Source organism: Lutra lutra, chromosome 10 (genome assembly GCF_902655055.1).
Source record: "Lutra lutra chromosome 10, mLutLut1.2, whole genome shotgun sequence".
In the NCBI taxonomy this organism is placed as follows: Eukaryota; Metazoa; Chordata; class Mammalia; order Carnivora; family Mustelidae; genus Lutra; species Lutra lutra.
In genome coordinates, this window is record NC_062287.1 from 64481386 (window position 1) to 64506658 (window position 25273).

General features: G+C 45.8%; 1 protein-coding gene across 4 annotated transcripts in view; it reads right to left on the minus strand.

Moving 5' to 3' along the window:
* Positions 1-25273, minus strand: part of SCUBE2 (signal peptide, CUB domain and EGF like domain containing 2) — a 67666-nt gene that overhangs the window by 6445 nt on the left and 35948 nt on the right. For 3 of the 4 annotated variants that reach the window (XM_047692333.1, XM_047692332.1, XM_047692334.1), the window contains 8 exons: positions 24640-24744; positions 21831-21986; positions 21207-21413; positions 6651-6821; positions 4770-4937; positions 3870-4031; positions 1655-1852; positions 296-448 (listed from right to left, as the gene is read on the minus strand). In XM_047692333.1, the coding sequence (XP_047548289.1) occupies positions 296-448; positions 1655-1852; positions 3870-4031; positions 4770-4937; positions 6651-6821; positions 21207-21413; positions 21831-21986; positions 24640-24744 (1320 nt within the window). The remainder of the gene's footprint in view (positions 1-295; positions 449-1654; positions 1853-3869; positions 4032-4769; positions 4938-6650; positions 6822-21206; positions 21414-21830; positions 21987-24639; positions 24745-25273) is intronic. The other variant, XM_047692335.1, reaches the window with a different exon arrangement.

The following is a 25273-nucleotide window of genomic DNA, read 5'->3' on the forward strand; positions in this document are numbered from 1 at the left end:
CCCAGGTCCTGGGTTCAAGCCCCACATGGGGCTTTCTGCTCAGCAGGAAGCCTGCTTCCTCCTCTCTCTCTGCCTGCCTCTCTGCCTACTTGTGATTTCTCTCTGTCAAATAAATAAATAAAATCTTTAAAAAAATAAAATAAAATCTGGCACTTGTGAGTCAGCAACATCCTTTCTCCGTATCCCACCTGCCTTTCTGAGCATGTGTGTTTGTCAGCAATCCACCAGGGGTTGGTTTGACTGAACACAGAGAAGCTCCTTGCATGGGATGGAGCGTGAGCCTCACAGTGCTTACCATCATACGTCACGTAAGGGACCTGGAAGCCCCTGGCACTGTTCCCTTCGTTGGACTTGAACTGAATCCATAGCTTCTTTGATCTGGAGGTGAAGGCGATGGGCCGTTCGTAGGTCTGGCAGGTCTCATATGTTGTCACAGAATTGGATGAAGCTGCCAAGGGAATTTGGAGGGGGCAGGCTTCAGGACTCATCCTGAGCAGGCGAAAAGCAGCACTCATCTTTGCAAACACGCCATACAACAAGCGATGCTCAAGAGCTCCGCAGGCCCTGCTTTGCCGTCACAGGGGCTAAAGCCCTGGAAATGGAGAGGACCCAGCTGGCGACCGCAGGCCCCCAGGGAAGGCTCACTGAAATGCCCAGGGCTGGACAAACAGCAGCAGCCCAGGCCCCAGTGCTCCCTGCGGGAGCTGCAGAGGGGCCCTCCGATTCCAGAGCTACCTGCTGCCATCCAGAGAGAATCGCCACCTAAGACTGGGCAGGCAGGGCGGGGCCCACTTCACGGAGTTTATCTCACGTAACCCTCAGAAAACCATAGCAAGTTGTGTGGTTGTTAACTCATCTACAGAGGGTTTAAGCACTTGCCCAGGGTCACTGAGTCAGTATGTGGCTAAGTCAGGATTCAAACCTACACCTGACTTCAGACACTGTAACCACTAAGAAGAGGGGACAACACACAGTGGTTCCATGTGTCATTATTTCTCTCAGCGCTTTATGAATATGAACTCGTTTATTCCTCACGATGACTCTATAAGGGAGCAACTATTGTTATCCCCATTTTACCAGACAAGGAAACTGAGTCACAGAAAGATCCAGAATGTATATCCAAGATGATAGAACTAATAAGAGGTGAGGCTAGGTTCCGATCCAGGCAGTCTTGGCTGCTGGGCCCACTCACTACACTGCCTCGAAGTTGTGTTGATGGTAGCATCTCTCAGTGGACACTGGGTCATGCACCAAGGTGGGAGGAGGGTCCCTCCTGGCTGGACTCTGACCTTAGGCTTTGTCAGTCTCCAAGCGGGAGTGGCTTCCCATGGTAAAGGAAGTGGTAGGGTTAGCCTTCCATGAGCTTCATTGGCTCTCTGTGACCTTGTGGAAGAGTCCACGGTAAGGCCAGCGGGGAAAACTGGCCGACAGAATCACTACCTCTGGGGTTCAGCAAGAAGCCTCAAGAGGCAAGGGGCCCAGCAAAATTGCACAAATTTTTTTTCTTGGCAAATGCCATAAACTCATGTCCCATCTCTGTTCTAATATGGAGGTGACACCCTAGGCTTGCTGCTCACATTTAAAGCTGGGGAACAGGCCAGCAGTCTTCCCCACCAGCCTTAGAAGGGGAGGGGGGCCGAGGGAGGGGACGCACAGGTTTTCCGCATCACCAGGTAGTCTCCACAGTCGTCTTCTATGGGCAGGAAGATCTCAGGGACCACAATTAAGATTCGGCGTTTGGGCGGTGGGTTGATGGTCCATGTACACTCGGTGTTGGCTGGGTAATTGCCTGGGTAGTTTGGGGATTCAATGTATCCGGTGAAATCTCCCAGCTCCCCTCCACATCTTCTGTCTGGAAGGGGAAATGCCGTGAGTCATGAAGGCACAACACTGTCATGGCCACCAGCAGCTCAGCTGATGAAAGCTGCTGCATCCTATTGTCATCGAGGCATGGGGCCTGCAGATGGTGCCATTGTGGAATTAGTGTGTCCTGTAATGCCTAGGGCCCCCCAGGGGAGCCCAGCTACACTAACCCCCCTCACAGAGCTCACCCTACTGAGTCCCTCTCTGAATTACCATTTTCTCATTAACTTGAAGGTGATCTTGAATAGGCCCTAGTGAAACAAAGGACAACTTCAGTTTTCAATATTTTGTTTACAAATTCTAAGTGCCAGGGGAACCCATGACACAGAACTTCTAGGTCTGTCAAAACAGGAAAAGCAGAGCTTACTGCTAAATAGGGGACATTTGACCCCTTCCTAGAGACCTTGGATGAATTCATGATCGCTGTTTACTTTCTCTTGTCTTTCTGGTCAAGACCACATTTTATTTTTGGTGTGGAAGAGAATTCCAATAAAGTATCAGCCAATATGGGGCATGTTGGATACTCACCTCTGGGAGAAACACATTTGTGCACGCGCATGTGCGCATACACACACACACACACACACACACACAACCAGCTCACCCATGTCTTCATTCACTGAATCTCCACTCATCCAACATATGTTAGCAAAAGCTCTGGGGGTTCAGAAATGAGAAAGACACAGTCCTTGCCCTCAAGGAGCTTACTGTTTAAAACTGTCAGGTGAATATGTACAAGAGAGGATGTTGAAGGGACTATCTTTCTCCTCTCTCATTGTAACTGGGAATTATTATTCCCATTAGGAAAAAAATAGTCTTTTCCTCTTGGAAGGGGGTCAAGTGGGGAGAGCCATGGAGCTCAGAAATCTGCCTTCAAGCATGATGGACCTTCTGAGGATCTGTGCCATGTGGCTCCTAATGGTCAACGAAGGGTGGGGATGGGAGGGCAAGGAAACAGATTCCATCTGAGTATAGGGAACAAATCTTCTTCTTTTTAAGATTTTATTTATTTGTTTGAGAGAGAGAGAGAGCATGAGAGGGGAGAGGGCCAGAGGGAGAAGCAGACTCCTTGCTGAGCAGGGAGCCCAACCCAGGACTCAGTCCTGGGACTCCGGGATCATGACCTGAGCTAAAGGCATTCATTCAACTAACTGAGCCACCTAGGCACCCAGGGAAGAATTTTCCAACACTGTGAACCTCAATCCCAAATTCCTCCAGTGTGGGGAGACCTCCTTGCTCCCCTATACCACTGTCTGACTGACACTAGATTAGCTGTGATTTACTTCTGACCTCTCCTGGAGAATTTTCCATAATGATTAAAAACCAGTCAACCAGCCAACCATGTGGCAAGTCCTTGAATGATCTGCTTCCCCACTCCTATAGGATATAAATCCAACTCCTTTGTGTGGTGTTCAAGGCTTCCCTTTTTAATCTGCCTCAGATTCCCCTCAGACACTCCATGGTCCAGACTCAGGGGTCTCTTTCCAAAAAGCCTTTCACTTTTCCGTGTCTGCTCTTCCTCACAGCTGTGGTCTTGGGTATAAAACTCTTTGTTCTGCTCTCTCCCATGATCTCCATCAAAACCTTCTCATGCCTTCCAGAAGCCTTTCCTTATCTCTCCAGACAGAACAAAGTGCTCTTTCCTCTGCAACCCCACAGCCTGTCTACAGGGCCAGGGACTTATTCTGCTTGTGGTGTCTAGCACATAACAGGTCCTCAAACAAATTTTGCTGAACTAAAATTCTGCCCCTGGGAGGGAATGTTAGCAAGGGAGGGAATGTTAGCCTGTCAAGGTGCCTGGAGAAGCAGCCAGGCTCCACACGGGTGAGTACCTGGGGGCCAAGATCTCCTTTAGTGCCGACCTGGGTGCTGGGAGCTGGGCTAACAGTGTCCTCATGGCTCTTGGTGGACGTGGGACCCTGGCCCCAACCCCCTCCCCCGCAGTGTCAGGTAGACCCAGGCACTTTCCTCTGGGCCAAGACTTTGAAAGACTTAGAGAGACATACCTTTACACTGCGTTATGTTTGTGGAGCCGTCAAAGTCAGTGGTAGTATTTCCTGGGCAAGAAACACAGTTATCTTTTCCAAATTCAGGTTGGTATGTCCCTGCTGGGCAGCGAATGCATCGGTGAGTGGTGGTGTTGTAGAAATGTCCAGGTGAACACTGAACTGTGCGGTGGGGGGAGAGTGGAAGGAATGAAAAAATAAATAACAAAACTGTCTTTTCATCACTGGTCACAGAAAAGTCTTCACAGTTGGTGAAATAAATTGTATGCCCAGACGAAGTACTGTTTTCCTCCTAATCTGGGGCTAATCAACACTTAATTCCTGAAATAGCCGGCTTGGGTGGAACTTGTGACTCATGACACTGAGAAAAACACAAAGGGAACAAAGTACGGGTGTATCTTCAAAGTGTTTACAGTGCATGCAGTCAGGCCTAAATGAGCATAGCCCAGGCTCTCATACAGAGCTTGCTTGTGGGTTGTGAGCTTGCCAAACCGATGCTGGGCCTGGGGCTGGGCCGGGGCCCCTGGAAGAGGCAGAGTTGGGGCTCTGGGGCCAGGTAGGACCTATATGATAGGGAAGCTCCAGGGAAGGGGACTGGGATGGAGAAAGGCTGGAAAGAAGGAGCCAAGAACCTATTACACAAAACCTGCTCACCTCTCCCAGACCAGTTGCCCCCCGCCCCGTATGCAGGGGCCCAGGTGGCTGGGGGAGAGCACATCTAGGGAATTCCCATGCTCTCTGTACTTCCTGCAGGGGCAGATGGAGCTGGGCCCTGACCTCCCCGCTGCTGGGATACCACACAGGGCACTCCGGGCCGGGCTTGGTTGGAGCTTTACCAGACTCCCGTGGTTCTCAAAAGGGAAATTCCATTCGGAAAAAGGCAAGCTGCCAAGTCCTCACCTCTGGTTTCGCAGTCCTGGAAGGAAGTGGCTCCCAGGTGTTTGGTGGGGAGGCCTCCCCCACAGGGGAAGCAGGAAGTGCGGCCGGCCTCAGGCTGGAATGTGCCCAGGGCACAGAGCTGGCATGGTGCAAAGCCATCTGCAGAATATTCCCCAGGTTGGCACAGACCTGGGGAAACCAATGATCCTAAGTGAGCAAGTCCCCTGGGCAAACCCCTTCCCGTCTCTCTGTCAATGAGCTCAGAAGTGGGTCAGCCCCGTGGCCCCGTGCTGACCTGAGGTCCCACCTCAGGGAGAAAAGCCCTGTCCTGCCCCACCACTGCCCCTGAGCCTGTGAGTGCCGATGTTTACATGCAGGGCTACAAAGCACAGTGCAGAGATGGAGACCAAGGAGCCCAGTGATAATTGTTTCCACAGCATGCACCAGGCCTGGGTTTGCTTAAGGTTGGGGACTTTGCAGTGCCCAGCCAGTGCCTGTAGTGCAGGAACCCCAGGGAGGGCCCTGGGCTCTGGAATCATCTGGTAATTCAGCCCGGAAGTGCACCTTCACACAGCAATCATAGGAATAATTCACGTACTACATGTTGCTCGATGCTGGGCATAGGTAAGGATTCCGTAAATGTCAACAATTGTTGTTATTACTAGTATTATTGTTACAACAAATATATCTTTTTTTTTTTTAAATTTTTTAAAGATTTTATTTATTTATTTGACAGAGAGAGAGATCACAAGTAGACAGAGAGGCAGGCAGAGAGAGGGGAAGGGAAGCAGGCTCCCAGCTGAGCAGAGAGCCCAACGCGGGACTCGATCCCAGGACCCTGAGATCATGACCTGAGCCGAAGGCAGTGGTTTAACCCACTGAGCCACCCAGGCGCCCACTACAAATATATCTTAACAAGGCCACATACAAGTGTAAATAGATGCCCCAAAGTGCTTCCTCATCAACCTTGCAGTTGGACTGGGGGGAGGGGAGGGGAAGAGGGAGAGGGAGAGAATCTCCAGCGGACTCCCGGCTGAGTGTGGAGCTGGCCGCCTGGCTCCCTCGCATGACCTGAGCCGAAACCAAGAGTTGGACACAACTGACTGAGCCACCCAGGTGCCCCATGACTTTTAAACCATTTGAAAGGTCCTATAGTTGAGTCTGACGTGGTGTAGGTGGGGACTAAAGCTGGGGACTAAAGCTCTGGGAGTCACTGGGAGGAGAAGCAGGGGCCACAGGGCACCCCATGGTCTGTGCCATGGACATCACCTACAAACCACAGTGTTAGGTCACACTTTCTATTTGAGCCCACAGAGCCTCAATATAGCTGGCCCTTCTTCCATTTAATAAAAGGAAGACATTTATTAATAAAATTAATGGGAACCAAGCCCACAAAACCTAAGTAAGCTTGGCTCCAGAGTTAACATTTTATAAGGGACATTAAAAACTCTTCACAGAATTCTAGCAAAATAACCAGATGGATACTCTTTAAAAATCAATAAGGTATGAATTCAAGACCCACGTTGGAAAAATACTCAGAACTACTTTCTCCATGTTCACACTTTCAGATAGCCCGCCATACACGGGAAGGTCACTCTGGGAGATCACTCAGGTCTCAAGTTGTCTTTATTTAAAGTGAGTACAGATTGCAACAACAACTCTTACACCTTTTTTTCTGCCAATGTATTCTATCAGCTTTTCATTTATGTGTTCAAGTGAGCATCAGCCCAGCATGTGTTGGGCACCAAGGTAGGCACTGGAGAGCTAAAGATGAAGCCAATATGGTCCCCACCCATAAGAAGCCCACGGTGCAGTATGCATTGTTTGCACCGAAACGCCACTTATGCCTTCTAAGTAATACTGGAGACCCGGGGAATAAAAAGGGGCAGATGGAACTCTTACCTCCACATTTGGATATATTCCAAGCTTCTGGAGTCTTCAGGGCTCCAGGATTTTCTGGTCGTGGGCAAGGTTCACATGTGATTTGTCCTTCCTCATTTTGGAAGGTTCCATTTGGACACAAAATGCAGCGTTCTTGTTCTCCATCATAATACGTCCCAGCCCTGCAACTGACTAGCCAAAGGGGGAAATGATCTGGTCAATGAAGGCAGAGAAGCCAAGGAAGGATGATTTGAGTGCTAGAAATGAAGGTAAATAGATGACATTGAGCCCACGCTCCTCCACACAAATGCCCTAAATGCAGAATGTACCACCTTTGGGTTTTCTGTGCACACCCCTTGCCCTGATCCCTGTCGCCCACTCTTTGAGGTGTCCACATGGTTCCTAGACCATGAGCTCCTTAGAAGCAGGGATCACACTTGTCCTAATTATTTTTGAGCACAAGTACTTGATGACTTTTCCTATTTCACACGGCTGTCAGAATGATTATAAGGTAAAAACACTCACTGAACATAGGCCTAGTGCTTAAAGAGAGTGCTATTAATTCCGGCTGATGGCATTCCTGAAGCCTTCCTAAAGGAGACCACATCTGCAGGGCAACTTAAAGGTGAATAGGATCTCCCCAAGAAGGAAAAGGGACAGATCACAGAAAGTCATGCATGACATATGGGAGGAGAGGGAAGAAAGGAAGGTTGGGATAGATTTTAAAAATTCTTGAATGCCAGGCATTTGGGTTTTCTTCTTCAGGGGGAGGAGCCATTGAAAGAAGAGGAATATGACCAGAGCTGAGTTTTGAAAAGCTCACTTTCTGGTGGCTGTGGGGAGGGTGATCTCGAGAGACTTACCAATAAGCTCCCCAACACAATGTGCTTCATGTTTATAATAAGTTAATATGTTATGAAGCGTAAACCACGGTTAATGTCTCCCGAAAGAATAAACTATAAGGAAATTAATAAACTGTGTTTCTGGCTATATTTCTGGTACTGTTAGTTAAATGTAGATTCATACCTTGTTTTAGAATATGAATATAAAAGAAATATGTTTAAGTGGGTTCTCTAGTATCATATTCAGACATCAACATAACCATCAAAAGAGCCTTTTTAATGGCTAACATTTACTGAGTACTTTCAATCTCCTGTTCACCACACCAAAAGCTTTACATATGTGATCTCAATCATCCCTAAAAACAACCCTAAGGACCTAACAACCCTGAGGAGTTAGGTGCTGTTATTAACTCCATTTTACAGAAACAGATACTTAAAGATGTTAAATAATTTGGCCAAGGTCCCACAGCTAGTCTATGAAATACACCTACGGTGAGATAAAGAGCTTTGAATTTAAGGGGGATAAAGTTCTTCAGCGAAAGTGCGGACTGAATCATAATTCAGGACTTTGCCAAGGATTCTCTCTGTGGCATTAGGGGAGTCTGACTGGAATAAACACAGTCTCTTTTTAACTTAAACTGCTGAGAAACAGAAAACAAAATATCACATGATAAAATTAGCTATTACATCTCTTCAGTGTCTGTGAGGGGGATACCTGTTTTCACATCATCTGATGAAGGCAATCTGCATACACACTTCTAGGGTTAAACATGGCCAAGTTCTCTATTATCATTCTTACAAATGTCTTTTCTTCTTTTTCTTCTTCTTCTTCTTTTTTTTTTTTTTTTAAGATTTTACTTTTTATTTGACAGACAGAGATCACAAGTAGGCAGAGAGGCAGGCAGAGAGAGAGGAGGAAGCAGGCTTCCTGAGGAGGAGAGAGCCCGACACGGGGCTCGATCCTAGGACCCTAGGGTCATGGCCCAAGCCGAAGGCAGAGGCCTTATCCCACTGAGCCACCCAGGCGTACCTACAAATGTCTTTTCATTATTCACTTCATAATCTTAAAAAACAAAAAGCCCAAAACAAGGCTTTTCAAAATCCTAAGCTAAAATATGCCACATTTCAAATATTAGGTCTACAACTAAATGCAATCAATCAATAAAGTCTACTCTAAAATCTAACATTTTAATGCCTTTTTATGTTGTTTGGATTTCTTTCATAATATTCATGCATCATTTTTATTTATCATATTGAAAAAATTAGAAGTGAACCAAGCTCTTGCTATCTCAGCAAACAACACTGTAACAAGTCTGATGCACAGACCTGTGGCGGACAGAGTCTATAATTTCAGACCTGGTCTCTAAATGCAGTCTCCCTGGATAGTGGTTTCCCTGATGACTCAGTTTCAGCTCATCTCCCATGAAAAGGTGGGCTGAATTATATACTAGGAATTCATGACTTCTTATCCTGTGTCCCACTTGACTCTCCGAGGGCCCACAGTCCAGGAGGAAGAGGATAACTCCCTCATGGCTCTATAGGGTCAAGTGTCCTGAAGGCTGGCAGAAAGTAAATAAAACCGAGGCTATCCGGTTTTATTGGCCAAGCCAATGCCATTTCTGTAACATTCTATTGGCTAACGGGAAAACACCAGATGATGGCGATGATTTCAAGCCTCACTAACCCTAACCTGGAGTCAGATCGCATGGTCATAGTTCCTCTGGCGGAACACGGGTCCTCTCCACGGGTGTGCCAGCATGGCTCTGGTTCTCCCTGGAAAGCGTAACTGGATGGGCTCCTGCTGCTCCGGGCGTCTGCTAGCTTCCTTAGAAGTATTTATACCCCCCAAAAGACTTTTCGAGGTTACATTTTGAGAAGCCTCACAATGTCCCATATCTGTTGCAATTTTCCAACTGAGCAAAGGGCTGAGAGATGCCCCTCGGGCCAGCCTGCAGAAGGGAGGGCACCTGCTCTTTTTTCTCCCCGTGAAAGTCACGCTTCACAGAAACAAACTCACATTGCTGTTCATGGTTTCCATTTTCATTCCAGAAAGACCTACAGAAATCATTCCTGCCAAGCACCTTCCAAATTAATTTCTTTCACAAGGTAAAGATGAGCTAAACAGCAAAGAGGGACTCTGAAGAGATGCCTGAAATCTGCTTTTTGCAAATGTGCTGAAGATCTGGCCTGAAGAGACCTCAATCACACGTTCCAGTTGGTTCTCTTTTCTCCTTGAGCAGCCGGCTTGTTTTGCTGCCCCAAACAAAGGAGTCAATTGCCCCTAAACACTTCAGGATCACAGCAAAGCTTTTGTGTGTCTTCAGCGACCATTAAAATCCCATTCTCAAATCCCACACAGCTGTTTTCTCCCTCTCTTTAAAACAAAAAACAAAAAACAAGAAAGCTTTTCTGATGCAAAAGGGAGAGACTGGCAGGGGCCAGGATTAATGTTGACAAAGAGACCTGAAGGCTCACCCTCTTTTCAACACCATGGCCTTTGAGTATTTCAGACTATGGACAAACACTATGGTCTCTCTGTGGCGAAGATGGTGAACCTAATAAAAGAGGTCACTCTCTAGCATCTGACTGTTTTCTTAAGAGTCACGCCTTGACTTCTGAAGTAAAGCCACAAGCAGCCCACGTGGATTCCCAGGGCGCTCTGGAACCTCTGGTTTGTCAGAGCTCAGAGGCTAGGACCACCTGGTGGCCTTGGGATCCTGGTTCAAAACCCTCTCAAATGAGTGTTTCAGGGTAACAGGGGAGAGCAGCCCCTTACCTCAGAGGCTGAGCCGTCCTACCTGTCCAGGTTTTTGGTGTGTGTTCAGGTTTGCTAGAGTTGGGGCAGAGAGCTAAGTCCAGCCTGCCGCCTTCCTGGCTGGGTTCCCCAGGGCCTGCCATGTTCTCGTCATATCTAGTTAATGGGGGCCGAGATGTCACTTCCTTTCGAGTACCCCTTCTGCCCTCAATTTGAGTATTTCCCCAGACATGTGCCCTTTGCCCTCTTTTCTCTTAATGTGGGTGGTTATCCTTGAGATTTCACCTGTTGTCCCTATGAAAATTCATTAATTCCGTTTAATACTTAGCCCTGATTATGTGCAGGGTACTGTTCTGAATGGAGCTAGAGCTATCACACAGAAGTCAGACACGGCCCTGCCCTAAAGGGATTCTCATTCTAGTGGAGAATATGGACACAAATACAGAGTAGAATGCTACTGAGAGGTAAGTATGATGAAGAAAAGCAAAACAAGGTAAAGAAGGGAAGGCAGGGTGGTGGGGGTAGAGTCCTTGTGTTTGTGGTCTCAGAAGAGTGGCCAGGCTTTCCTCTCTGAGCAGAGATCAGACTGAAAGGAGTGAAATGATCCTGCAATGGTATTTGCTTAATAGCAAAAAATGCCAGTGTAGGAGGAACAGAGTGGAAGGGCCAGGGTGATAGGAGAGGAATACTAAAAAGCAAGCAAGGGCCAGACAATGTAGGTTTCTGAAGGTCATGGTAAGGAAAGTAGACCTTACTCAAAGCGTGTTGGACCTTTTACGTAGAAGAATGGCCTGGTCTGACTTACGTTTCCAACAGAACTTCTGACTGCTATGTGGAGAACACAGGGAGTCAGGCATGGGTGGGAAACAACTCAGAGCCTGTCACAACAGACTGGGCCCAGGATGTTGGTGGTTTGGAATAAGAGTGGTAATGATGGAGGAAGACAAAACTACTTAGAGTCAGAATATAATCTGAAGGCAGATATGACAGAATTTGCTAATGGACTGAGTGAGGAGCATGACAGAATGAAAGAGATCAAGAAAAAGGTGAAGATTTTTCATTTGAGCAATGAGGTAAATAGAGGTGCTGTTTCCTGAGATGAGGGAGAAGCAGGTTTTACTTGGAAGGGAGGGAGGAGGATAAAATGTTTTGTTTAGAACACGCTGAGTTGGGGCGCCTGGGTGGCTCAGTGGGTTAAGCCGCTGCCTTCGGCTCAGGTCATGATCTCAGGGTCCTGGGATCAAGTCCCGCATCGGGATCTCTGCTCGGCAGGGAGCCTGCTTCCCCCTCTCTCTCTCTCTGCCTGCCTGTCTACTTGTGATCTCTCTCTGTCAAATAAATAATAAAATAAAATCTTTAAAAAAAAAAAAAAAAAGAACATGCTGAGTCGAAGATGCCTGTTGGCCAGGTGAGTGCTGATACTGAGAAGGCATTGGTTTTACCAGGGGTCTCCAAGGTCGAATACTACACCTCGGGGGTTTATGAAATGATCCCCTGGGTGTGGGCAAAGCCTTTTCATGCTATGCCTAGTTATTTTTACCTAAAAATAAGAAAAAAGGAAAGGTTCACTGGTTCAGTGTATGGTATCAGACAGGTCCCTCAGTCAGTCCACATCTCCGTGAGGCATAGATACACTTGAAGGTACAAGGTCTCCAAGGAAAGAAGGACAGGCATTCCCCAGCTCTGGGAGTGGGAAGGTCCTGACTGTTTAGCTTCTTTTCAATGTATGGAGAATTGTAATTTGCCTGGTTGAACAGGTTTCCGGATTGTATCATCCACCTTCAACCAAACTAACTGGCACAAAGTAGCCAGCAACTTGAGAAAATCCTGCAAAAACCCTGGCCCGAAGGTACAACCAACAATGCAAGCCCAGGTGAGGGGCAGGGAAGCGGCAGGCAGATGCAAACTTTTACTCCAGGATGAGTTCTTTGTCAAATATCACAACACAGAAACAGAAATCAGATCTGACAAGAGCTGAGCCAAAACACCAGCAATGAACAAAAAGGTTATTTGAAAGATGGATTTACAACCTCTACTGCTAGCAATGGACCTTGCCAGACTATAAATGTGGTACCTAAAGATGCGAACCAGTTATTTAAAAAAATTTGTTTTAAAGATTTTTATTTAATTATTTGACAGACAGAGATCACAAGTAGGCAGAGAGGCAGGCAGAGAGAGAGGGGGATGCAGGCTCCCTGCAGAGCAGAGAGCCCGATGTGGGGCTCGATCCCAGGACCCTGGGATCATGACCTGAGCTGAAGGCAGAGGCTTTAACCCACTGAGCCACCCAGGCGCCCCTATTTTAAAATTTTTGTTTAATCTGTACCTCCTTTTTAAATCATGTACGTAATATATTAGCCAATAGAACAAGTATGTAGTTTTTAAATAAGTAAACGTTCATAAATTCAAAAATATTTTACTTTGGGGTGCCTAGGTGGCTCAGTGGGTTAAAGCCTCTGCCTTCGGCTCAGGTCATGATCCCGGGGTCCTGGGATCGAGCCCCGCATCGGACTCTCTGCTCAGCAGGGAGCCTGCTTCCCCCTCTCTCTCTCTCTCTGCCTGCCTCTGCCTACTTGTGATCTCTGTCAAATAAATAAATAAAATCTTAAAATTTTTTTTTTTTTTTTACTTTCAGTGTGTGCGTACCAGCGCATGGTGGTGGCAGTGAATGAGGTCAGGTAGGACAGTGTGAAGGACTGAGCCCAGGGATACCCAGTGTTGAGAGATCAAAAATGAGGGAAGAACCAACATAGGAAATAAAAAGGAAGCAACCCGGAGGCGAAAGGAGAACCAGAAGAGTGTGCTGTCTGAACCCCGGGAGAAGAGGGTGTTTCTGGGAGGAGGAGAGGGTATCCCCAGTATTTGAATGAGAGTCAGCAACTGATTTTGGTAACATAAAGGCAGTTAGAAATCTCGGGAAAAACGGTTTCAGTAGAGACGTTGGGAACACAAACTCCAGACTGGCTAAAGTTGAGGAGAAAATGGGAGGGGAGGAAACAAATACAGTGAGTTTAGACAACTCTTTTAAGGAATTTTGCTCTGGGGGGGGCGGGGGGGGTCAGAGAAATGAGGCAGTATATGGAGAGAAGCATGAAGTCAAAGGAGGGTCTGTTTGGTTTTTAAGACAGGAGATATGTTGGTGTGCTGTTGGCAATGACCCAGGAGAGAGGAAGAATGCTGAGCTGAGGGGTCAGTGGGGACAACAATGGGAGCGATGTTCTTGAGAAGAGGAAAGCAGATGGGCTCCAGAGGCCAAGTGGAAGAGCTGGCCTTGGTCGGAACATGGGTTGTTCATCCATTTTAACAGGAAGCAGGGTGGAGTATGTGTGGACAGATGCAGGACAGGAGGTTTGGTCTGCATGTGATAAGATAAAGTCATTTCCCTAGATATCCAGAAGCCCATGGACATCACTGCCTGGAAGTCTTGTTGCAACTTAAACTCAACGTGCTCAAGGGGAATGCTTCCCTTCCCTTCCTTGCCCAGTTATTTCTACCCCTCTGGCAAATAGCATCTCTGCTCCCCCAGTCACCAAGCCTCCAACCTTTGCAATCCAGCCCGTAGTTATTATTCCAGACCTTTCCTCCCTGTTCCATCAGTCAGCTGCAGCATTCTGCAGCTGTGTTCCCTTGGTCCATCGGCTAATCTCCATCCCTGTGGCACCAGAGTGCTTTGATCCTTGCCATCTCTAGATTCCTGCCATAACCTTCCAACGACTTCCCTTGACTGTGTTCCTCCTTGCCTCAGCCCTGTCCCAGCCTACCGTCAGACTCACCTTCCTGAAGTGCTTCTCTGACTGCTTCCCTCCCTGACTCCAGAGTCTCCTTGACTTGACTCCCCTCACTTCTCTTGGTGTCTTTGATTCTGACCTCAGTCTTCAGTCTCTTTTTCTGCATCTGAATTTTCTTTCTTCCTTGGGCTTTCTCTCAAGAGCCTATCTTTTCCTGCTTTTCCTATAAATCTTTTCTGATTATTTCTTCCCCAGTGATCACATTCATCCAACCATTCAACCAACCCACAGGCTTTCTCTCCATGCCTCCTGCATATTAAACAGGACCGGGTGAGATGAGGGACACGTGGAAGCAAGGGATGGATCAGAGGCAAAATCAGAAAACTCTGAGCTCACCCCAGCTCTTTCCTCTTCTAAGTCCCCAATCTAATTTATCACCAAATACTACTCACATTTCCTCCTAAATATTTCTAGAATCTATTGCTTCTTTTCTAGTCCATCTAGTCCATCTCTATTCTAGACCACATCTTGTGCCATCATGTTCTCAACATCTCTCATGCAAAGCATTCAGAAACTTCCAAGCTAGGTTTTCTGCCTCTGGTCCTAACTCTCAATCCAGTAAATGAAATTTTGCTAGAATACAAATACAACCTGACCCATTCCCTGATTCAACCCTCTCATGGCACCTTGTCACCTAGATATAAAGCCAAGGCTCCTTAGCAGCATACACAAGGTCTCTCATGACCTACTGTGCTTCTCCCACAAGCCAAGCCGCCCACCACATCCCCCCTTGGGCTCGAGGTTTAGTGGTACTGAGGTATCAATCACCTCCTGGGTCCATCTTGCTCAGTCACATTCCCCAAGGCTACTCCTCCGCCTGGATACTCCTCTCCATGGACGCGCCACCTGTGTATCCCTCAAAACTCAGTTTAGGGTTCTTCTCTCTGGGGAAGGCTTCTCTAACCCTTCCCTGGGAGGACCAAGTGTGACTTGAGAGGGATGTTGTCTTTTTTTTTTTTTTTTAATATTTTATTTATTTATTTGACAGATGGAGATCACAAGTAGGCAGAGAAACAGGCAGAGAGAGAGGAGGAAGCAGGCTCCCTGCTGAGCAGAGAGCCTGATGCGGGGCTTGATCCCAGGACCTGGGATCATGACCTGAGCTGAAGGCAGAGGCTTTAACCCACTGAGCCACCCAGGCACCCCGAGAGGGATGTTGTCTTATTTATAAAGGCCTCCTCGCACCCACCACAGATCTGGCCCATGGAGGGTTCTCCATACAAGTGCTATCGGAGTTAGATACTCACATGGCACAGGCTGTACCCAGAAGAGAAAGCATTCCCCTTGAGAGAGTTAGGAACACAGGCTCTTGAGACAGATCTGGAGTGGAAACCCGGCACTGCCTCTTACTTGCTGGGTCACCCTGGGAAAACACCTTACCTCCCTATGCCCCTTAGTTTCCTTATCTATTAAAAAAAAGGCATGATGCAAAATAGACTTACAATGAGGATCAAATGAGATAATATATGTAAAGTGCTTAGCACAGTGCTAAACACACTGTAAGTGCTCAATAAATGTCAACATTTTACATAATTTTACTAAATTATGTTTTGTTTTGTTGTGGGTTTTTGGGAGGGGTTAGAAAGAGAGAAAGGTGGTGAGTGCTATGAAATGTGTAAGCCTGAGGATTCACAGACATTTACCTCTGGGGCAAATAATACATGATACGTTAATAAAAATAATTAATAAAAAAAAAAGAGAGAGAGAAAGTAAGAGAGTAAATGGGGGTGGGGAGGGGCAGAGGGAGAGGGAGAGAGAATCTTAACACAGGCTCCATAACCACGGAGTCCCACACAGGGCTCGATCTCACAACCTTGAGATCATGACCTGCGCTGAAATCAAGAGTCGGACACTTAGCTGACTGAACCACCCAGGTATCCCCTAAATTATGTTTCTTAAACTCTTTTAATCAAAAGAATTTCCTACCCCGTTTGTGTGATAAGTATTGGTCTAATATTGGTTTATATCGCTAATAAAGACTTTATATCTTCCATGATTTAAACAGAAAAGAAAATTTTTGCCTGTTCGATTACAAATAATTTCTCAATTCTGAAAAAATTAAATAGAAAATGCCTGGCTCATTCCTGCTTCAGGCCATTTGAACCTGCTGATCCCTCCTCAGCCAGAATACCCTCTGCCCCCATCAGAACTTTACAAGGCTAGTTCCTTCTCACTTAGATCAAATGTCACCTGCTCTGAAAGCTTGCTGAACACCTGTGGGAAGTAATCCCTCCTCCACGCTGTCCTTCTCTGTATTTTTATCGTCATAATACTTTTAACTTCTGAAACTACCTTTTTCTTTACTTTTTAATTGTCCATGTCCTATAAGAATGTGAATGTCATACAAGCCGGCTCCCCACCCTTTATGTTCTCACTGTTTCATCCCAAGATCAGAGTAGCCCAGAGTGGTATCTGAATATATACTGGTGGTATTAATTTTTCTCAACTGCTGCACAGGGAAGCTACTGCTCTTGAGAGTTGAATTAAACCCTCCCAGTCTCTCTCAAGAGCCCAGGCACAAAATGCTTCCCTGGTTTGCCAGTTGCCTGGATGTGTCTTCTAAAAATTTCAGCAAGTTTTAAGAATAATCACATATAAAAATATATATTTAGGCAAGTACAGACCTTAAATAATTCACCCTTTATGAAGGGATAAATAGCTATGAAAGAAAAAGAGAAATCCATGTCACCATTAATTTTTCTTTAGATATAAAGAAATTTTTATTTAGGAATTACTGTTATTAGCCCACATTATTACTATTATTTAGGAATTACTATGCAGATTAAGGAATTTGTTCCTCAGAGAATACAATCACTAATTTTTTTCCATCTTGCTAGAATTGAACACAGATGGTACAAAGGTCACCTGCAGCAGGCTGTCCCCAAAGTCCTTAAATGCCAAATGAATGAGACTTTTCTATGCAAAATGATTATAAAAAGAAAGAGTTTAATTGGTCAGAAGTGATTATGTTCTTTGATAAGACTTGGGACTTTAAAATTAATTTTTTAAGGGATATTGGAAAAACAATTCAGTGGAAAAATAGGCAGAGAATGTGGATACTCTCAGAATGAGAAAACCAAATGGCCACCGACATATGACAGCAAACTCAGTTTTACTAAATAATCTAAGAAAAACAAGTTAACATTTGACTATCATTTTTGCTTATTAGATTTGCAAAAATTAAAAATATTAATGACAGGGCACCTGGGTGGCTCCGTGGGTTAAAGCCTCTGCCTTCAGCTCAGGTCATGGTCCCAGGGTCCTGGGATCGAGCCCCACATCGGGCTCTCTGCTTAGCAGGGAGCCTGCTTCCTCCTCTCTCTCACTCTCTCTGCCTGCCTCTCTGCCTACATGTGATCTCTGTCTGTCAAATAAATAAATAAAATCTAAAAAACAAAATCCATGGCAAGCAACCCATGTAAGCAATGATGTGGGACAACGAGCTCTCAGCTACAAGGCTGGAGGGAGTCTATAGAGGAATGGTCTTTTTGCAGGATAATTTGGCAGTGTCTATTAAAATTTTAAGTCTGCATGTCTTTGACCCAATAAGTGGACTTCTATGACATTTCAGACATGTTGGCCACATGCACACACACACAAAATCTTCACTGAAGCATTGTTTGTAGTTTAAAAATTAGGAATAACTTAATTAAATGTTCACCACGGGGGTGTCATTAATAAATACCAGCATCTTAGAACAAATACAGACTAGGAAGCTTTAAAAGGAATAAGGTAATTCCTCTATTAGAAGGATGCTCATGATCCACTCTATCATTAGACACAACCCAGCACTATTCAAATAGTATTGCTATATTTTTAAGGTGGGGGGAGGGGCAGAGAAAGAGAGAGAGAGAATGAATCCGGAGCAGCTCCAGGCCCAGCGTGGAGCCCAATGCGGGGCTCGATCTCACAACCCTGAAATCATGACCTTAGCCAAAATCAAGGGTCAGATGCTTCACTGACTGGGCTACCCAGACGCCCCATATATTGAGACATGTTTTTAAAATATGGTTTCTTCATAGGTAAGTTGATAGCTCCCAAAGTTCAAAGTTCTTTGAAGACATAAGTCAGAAACCCTGTTACTCTTCTGCTCAAAACTCTTCACTGGCTTTGTTTCTCACTCAGATTCAGAGTCAGAGGCCTTACCCGGCTTCCCATTCCCTCATGATCTGGTCCCTGGCGACTGCTCTGACCTTCTCCCTTCCCCTCTCTCCCTCAGCTAGCTTTCTGGCCTTCTTTCCCTTGCCTCAGAGCTTTTGGTACTTGCTGCATCCTTCACCTGGGACTCTTCCCCCAGATACCCCCATAGCTTGCTTCCTTCCATCTCTCACATCTGGTTCCGAGTGACTCCGCAACAACCACAGTCCCCGACCATAGTCTACATTTGGGGGGGATATATTCCTCCTCAGCCCTCTCCCTGCCCTGCTACTTTCTAGTCCCCTTCCCCGCTTACCCCTCACATGCCCTTACCGCCATCTGCTCTACAATACAGTTCCTTCTTTACTGGTTTGTAACCTGGCTCCCTCTTCCTAAGATTTTTACCTTTTTGTTTAATTACTGCATTCCCAGCACCTAGAATAGTACCTGGCACACAGTAGGTGCTCAATAAATATTTACTAAATAAATAAATAAAATCTCATTTTTACATGTGCATGAAAACAGATGAAAAAAAAAAAAAAACATCAAACCCACTGACAGTGATTCTTACCGAAGAATAGGATTAGGAGAAATTTTACCCTCACTGTATACGTTTCTGTACCACTTGGAACATACACTATTTTGGTAACTGGAAATGAAATAAAAAATATTTTAAAGGAAAAATGTAACAATTCCATCTGCCCTTCCAGTGACTTCAAATGCTTTTGGGGGACCCTTTTGGCTGACACTGAAAATAATTTTCAAAAAGAACTACCCTAGGCATAGCTCCACTGTATGTACCATCCAGAGTTCAGAAAATACCAGTAAAGTTGGTCTTTATGAGGTTCTAAGACCAGTCAATATTCCAGGAATATAAAGAATATTAGATACACTCCCTGCCCCTGCACACTTACTCACTCCCTAGCCCTAGTCTTTCTTTTTTCTGTGTAGAATGCAACTTTCTTCCTTTTTTTAATTGAAATTCAATTATCCAACATATATTACATCATTAGTTTTTGATGTAGTGTTCAATGGTTAGTTGGGTGTAACACCCAGTGCTCATCACCACACGTGCCCTCCTTAATACCCATCACCCAGTTACCCCATCTTTTTAATTAACATATACAACCCCTCCTCCCTTCAGCAGGAGGAAGAAATTTCACTGGTAACTCTTTGTGCTGTTTTCTCTACATGGTAGGATCTTCAACACTGCAATCAGACAGGGTGAACGCCATCTGGTTCCATGGGGCTACAAAAGTCATCCATTGCTAGAGGGAGCTCTTGAGACAAGACACATTGCCTCTCAGCAACAATCCAACTTAACTTAGCATGACAAGCATCTCAGGACACATTTACACACACAACAGCCACAGCATCTTTTCACAAGCTGTCATGGTCATGAGGCCTCTGTGAAGTAACTCCTGATCCTCATTCCTGGGCCTTTTTCCCAGGAGCACAGTCATGGTAGTATTGGCAATACTCTAGTTTTGCCTGATTTCTTAACTGGCCACGGAGGCTCCCTGGCAAGGCTGCAAGGCCTCTCCCTAACAGGACTGCAAATGCGGAAGGGGCTCCAGGTTAGCTCCAAGGGGCCAGGGGGAAGACTGGCCTGCCTGTCCCTGACAGCTTTCTGCAACTCACCCTGTGAAGTAGGTTAGCAACAGCAGCTCTCATCACCATTTTGGTATGGAAACCAGAACTCTTAGAATTGTAAATGAGAACAAACCAACCAGCTGGGTTGTTTCTTTTTTTTTCTTTTTCTTTTTTTCTTTTAAAGAGAGTCAGCTAGAATAAAAGTCAAGACTATTTGAGAACCAAGCCCCTGGTGGGCAATTACACTTGATTTTACACTTGATTTTTACTGCAGTTTGGCAAAGCAACAGATTTGGGCTGGGGGATTACTGCTGACAAGTCTCCTGAATGAGTGCCTTGGGCTCAGCTTTGCTTCTTCAGAAACACGGGTTTATTACTCCTTAGCTCAAGCCTCACTTCTAGGGCCTTCTAATGACGCTTGAGAAAGGACATCAATTTATTCTGGAGGGGGCTGGTTATCCAAACGCACCTTACTTGGGTCCAGAGCCCAGGCTTTGGAGTCAGATGGTCAGTGTGATCTAGAGCAAAAGAACCTATAGCCCTCTGAGCTCTGCTTTGTTCGTCTGTTAAGTGGAGTTAATAACACCAGCCTGCAAAGATGACCATTTGGGTTGAATGGGATAATGCAGGTACCATCTTAATGTTGTACTTGTGTCAGATGAAAACTCAAGAAATCATTTCCAGGATTATTATAAAGTGAGACTATAAAGGGATTACCTACAAAGGTAGAACCTCCCATAAAGGCCCAGAACAAACAAGTCTCCAGACTGACCATCCTAGTACGTCTTGCCCAGGTTCCCCTCGCCTAGAACTTCATGAGTTGGTATTGTTCAAATGCCGCGTCTCAAACTTAATTCTGAAACACACACACACGTGCGTACACACACACACACGCATGCACGCACACACCCATATATGGTACTGTCACTACCAGTAGTCTTGGGCTGAAGCTCAGAGATCGCATAAGGCTGCCAAGTGGCCTCCAAGACTTGCCTCTGCACGAAAATATGGACAGGAGACTGTTCATGGCTGCCAGCAGCTGGGCCAGAGGGAAATGATGGGAACTGACAGTGGGGCATGCAGAAGGCTCATGGGTGCCTCACACCTATAGTCCTTCCCCTGCCCAGGACCACAGTGCTCTAAAGACCACTGTGCCTCAGACCCCTTAAGGTCAGCACTCCCTCTCCTCATCACCCTACCTCTTCCTTTCCATTCTTCAATTTGGCAAATGTTTATTAAGTGCCCACCACAAGCCAGACACTGTGCCAGGCACTGGGGAGCTCCTGGTCCAGCAGACACAATAGGCCCCAACATGGTGTTCCTGAATGACAGTGGGTGTCCACAGTGTTCTCCGGAGTGAGCCCAGACAGGGAGAATGGGCCACACTTTTGGTGACCCCGAGTCTTTACAGAGCTCAAGACAGATCCATTGCCAAGAATATCCCGGCCAGGTGGTCACTCACCACATTGGTTTCCTGCGCGGCCCTGACCCACTCCACAGGACTGCACTCGGTGTTCAGGTGTCCTGGGAGACTTTTTTGCCTCTTCCAGGTCCATGCCTGAGAGCTGGAGGTGAAACTGCTCCCTGTTGGCAGCCTTCCGGAGTGCACGGATGGCTTTCCGGAGCCGCCTCTCTGTTCGTTTGACGATGCAGCTCAGGTCACAAGAAGCTATGGAAATAGGAGGGATGGCTGTGGGCGAGGAGGTCAGGCTAAAGCAATGAGGACGTCCAGACCCACTGCAGGACCCACCAGCAACACCCGCAGCTCCCTGAGGACAGAATGGGGGAGACCCGGGGCTGGGCACCTTGTAGGCTGGGCAGCATTTGATTCAAACAGAAATTGGTTGACCAAAATGGAATCTTTGAGTTTTTAGGAAACAGATGATACCATGAGGTTCCAAACTAATTCAGTTTAGTTTGGGAGTGAAAAAGAAAAAACAAAACAAAAAAACAGGAGATACTTCAATGGTTGCATTACTTCCCCTGCCACCGCCCCCCTCCCCCAAAGAATGATGAAAAGTGAAAGGCAAAGGAATAAGGAGCAAGCTGGGAGAAGCCTGGCACCAAAGACTGTTTTCAAACCAACCTGTCACCTCCTTTTGGTTAGTTTCAAGTTCAAACTCAACAGTGATAAACATTTCCTTAGTGGCGCTTGGGCGGCCAGGGGCTCCTGGGACGTGCTTGCTGGAGCTGCATGTAAGGTTTGCATAGCGGAAGCTCTCTTTTACTGAGCTGTGCTTCTCTGTATGAAGAAACAAAATGATCGGAAGCCAGATCCTGGCAAAGCACTCGGCTGAACATTCGCTAGAGCTCAGTAAACATTTCATTAAAACGACTCTCAAGGGACAAAGTGATTAACTCCAGATGCCAAGACACTGTTAGCCTCAGCTTGGAGCACGGTGACATTTTAATTTTGAAGAGCCTCCTATATAAATGAACAATTTAGCTCTCGAGAATGATTTTCATGGATGAATGCTGGATGTGTGCAACTGACCAGCCCCCTATGTGGAAAACAGGACACGGCGTTGCCTTGCAGTCCTAACTGATGGTCTGCTAAGGTGTGCTTGTGTTCTCACGGTTGGTTTCCTTAGAGCCAGACTGTGAAGTACCAAGCAGGGGCTGAGGCTTTGAACAGGGAATGAGCACAGGAGTGGAAAGGAAACCAACTCCTGCTTTCAGGCAAACTGAGCTTGGAGTAATTCCAACCCGAAGGGAAGCAGGAAAGCACATTAACAGTGATGTCACATTTTGGAATAACCAGGAGCAATATACGGCAGAAGGCATCTAGGAAATCAAAAAGTATCATGAAGGCATCTAGGATGGGAGGAAGTGTTGCATAAGGCAGGGCTCTGCACACCCCCATTCCAGACTCTGGCCGTCTCTCCCCACCACCTCCACTTCCAGTGGATCTTTTAACTAATGACTGTGAACCCAAACCAAAGAGCACTTCTGTGTATCATCCACACAACTGACCTGTCTCTAGTTTAAACTCTTTATTCAACTGAGGTGTCATCTGTATCACATTCCTCTTCAACATTATAAGGCTGTTCAAAGCAATAAGTCATCAGGAGCCAAAGGAAGGAGGGGGCAAATTAATCCCTCCCCACCCTACTCTCGGAAAAGTCCCCTTACCTTTTCAAAAGGCTAACTTCAAACCTCAAACTAAACAGATGCTTTGAACCTTCCTCTCTTTGAATTTTCCCAAATCTATATTTTCAAATTTTTTATTTTGGAATAAGTTTAGATTTGCAGCAAAGTCACTTAGATAGAACTGAGAGTTCCCATATACTCTTTAAGTTTCCCCCCATGCTAACATCTTACATTATCATGTACATTTATCAACACTGAGAAATTAACATAGTACGATACCATTAAGGAGATGAAAGACCAAGACTATTTTTAAGTAAGGCTTTTTTCCTGTGATCTAAAAGCATAAATTCTGGGGCACCTGGGTAATTCAGTTCATTGAGCAGCTGACTCTTGATTTTGGTCATAAAATCTCAGGGTCATGGGATCAAGGCCCACACTGGGCTCCACATTCAGTGGGGTGTCTGCTTGAGAGTCTTTCTCCCTCTCCCTTTGCCCCTCCCCCTCAAATAAATAAACATTTTAAATTAATTAATAATATATAAATATATTTATATTATATAGAATATATAATGATAAATATAAATAATATTAAATAAACATAAATATATAAATATATTTATATAATAAATAAATAATAAAATAAAATGATTAAAATAAATAAATAAAGTAAATGCTCACTGTGGAGAATTTGGAAAATCCTTAAGAAAAAAATGAAAATTTCCTGTCATCTCCCCGCTGAGCTATAACTACTATAATGATATGGTCAGCTTCCTTTCTTTTTCTTCTACTCACACTTTTTCTAACACAGTCTGGGTATATTAGACATACAAAATCTTACTCTCATTATATTGTAAGAACATTTTCCTATGTCAGTAAACATTCTTTAAAAACACACAATTAATAGCTGCATAATATTTCATCAAATGGAGGTACCAGGGGCACCTGGGTGGCTCAGTGGTTAAGCCTCTGCCTTCAGCTCAGGTCATGATCTCAGGGTCCTGGGATCGAGCCCCACATCAGGCTCTCTGCTCTGCGGGGAGCCTGCTTCCTCCTCTCTCTCTCTGCCTGCCTCTTCACTTACTTGTGATCTCTCTCTGTCAAATAAATAAAATCTTAAAAAAAAAAAATGGAGGTACCAAAATTCATCTCAGTTTCTTAAAATATGCAGTCATAAGTGACTACAGTGAGCCTCATACTTATTTGTATGACTTATGTGATGGCACACTGGGGAAAGAAGCCGCCCTAAGACATGAGTCATGATTTTTTTTAATCTCTAAAATTATTTTACGAAATAATCCTGGAAATGTGAGCTGGGGGGAGAGGAGTGTTGGGTTCTGCTCTCCTCTACAAGGCCAGTTCTACTTGGATGGTGTTCGTTCTGCTGAAGCCAATGGAGTCACTGCCTCCAAAGCCTGGATCCAGCAGGAAAGCTGGATATCACATCCTTGTTCATCAGAGATTATCTGAACCAAATCTTTCTCATTTCTTTGGCTTATATTCCAAGCAAACTCTGGGATCTAAAAAATTTAACCCAATACAATCACAAACTGCCAATCATCTTAAAGCCCTTACTGATTACTGTGAACTTGGGTTTCTCCAGGGCTCACCATGTGTGCCTGGTAAAGGAAGCCCTGAAGTCTAAGTCCAGAGCTCTACAGGGGTGCTAGGCTAGGCTCCTCTTCCTCCTATGGGGAGAGTACCTGGAGATTCTGGACTGTTCGATCCCATCTGAAGGGCTCGGCATGTTACAGGCCCCTTTCCCAACATTCAAGCAAGCTCCCTACACCAGCTATCTGATTCCATACCTGGTAGTGCTGGTCGCAGACCCTCGGGAAACAGCTCAGCCTTTTTCAAACTACATTTGCCTTCATTTAGTTTAAAGGTTACACTTGTCCTGATGGTGACGACATCTTCAGAAAGAAACAAGTGAGAGATGTTACCTTCAGAGGCAAAGGAATGGGGAAAGACCCGGATGGGGTTTATAATGGCGAGCTATCCCAAGGCTGGGTCCCACCACACTCTGCATATCCTGAGCCGCTCTCTTCTCCTGAGACCACAAAAGATTTGGCTCATGACCCTGAGGCTGGGGATGCCAGGAGCCTCCTAAGAGTTACACTTGTTTGTCCAGCTGAGATTAATCTAATGCTCAAATATAATAAAGAGAGGGCCCCAAACAACCTCAACACTGAAATGAACTATGAGGTCACTTTTGTGCCTTCCTGAGAAAGAAGACCAGAATCCCCTAATTCGAATTTGGACACGATTGCTGAGGGAAATGGTGGAGGGCAGATTCTCCTGGAGAAGCCTTTCCTGGGAGGACAAGTTTGAGGGAGCAGACAAGGATGGCACTCACCAAATGCGGCTAGGATGTCTGGGCTCTGGGGGGGCAGCAAAGGTCCCACTTTGAGGGCCTCATGTGCAAAATTCTGCTCTCCCCCC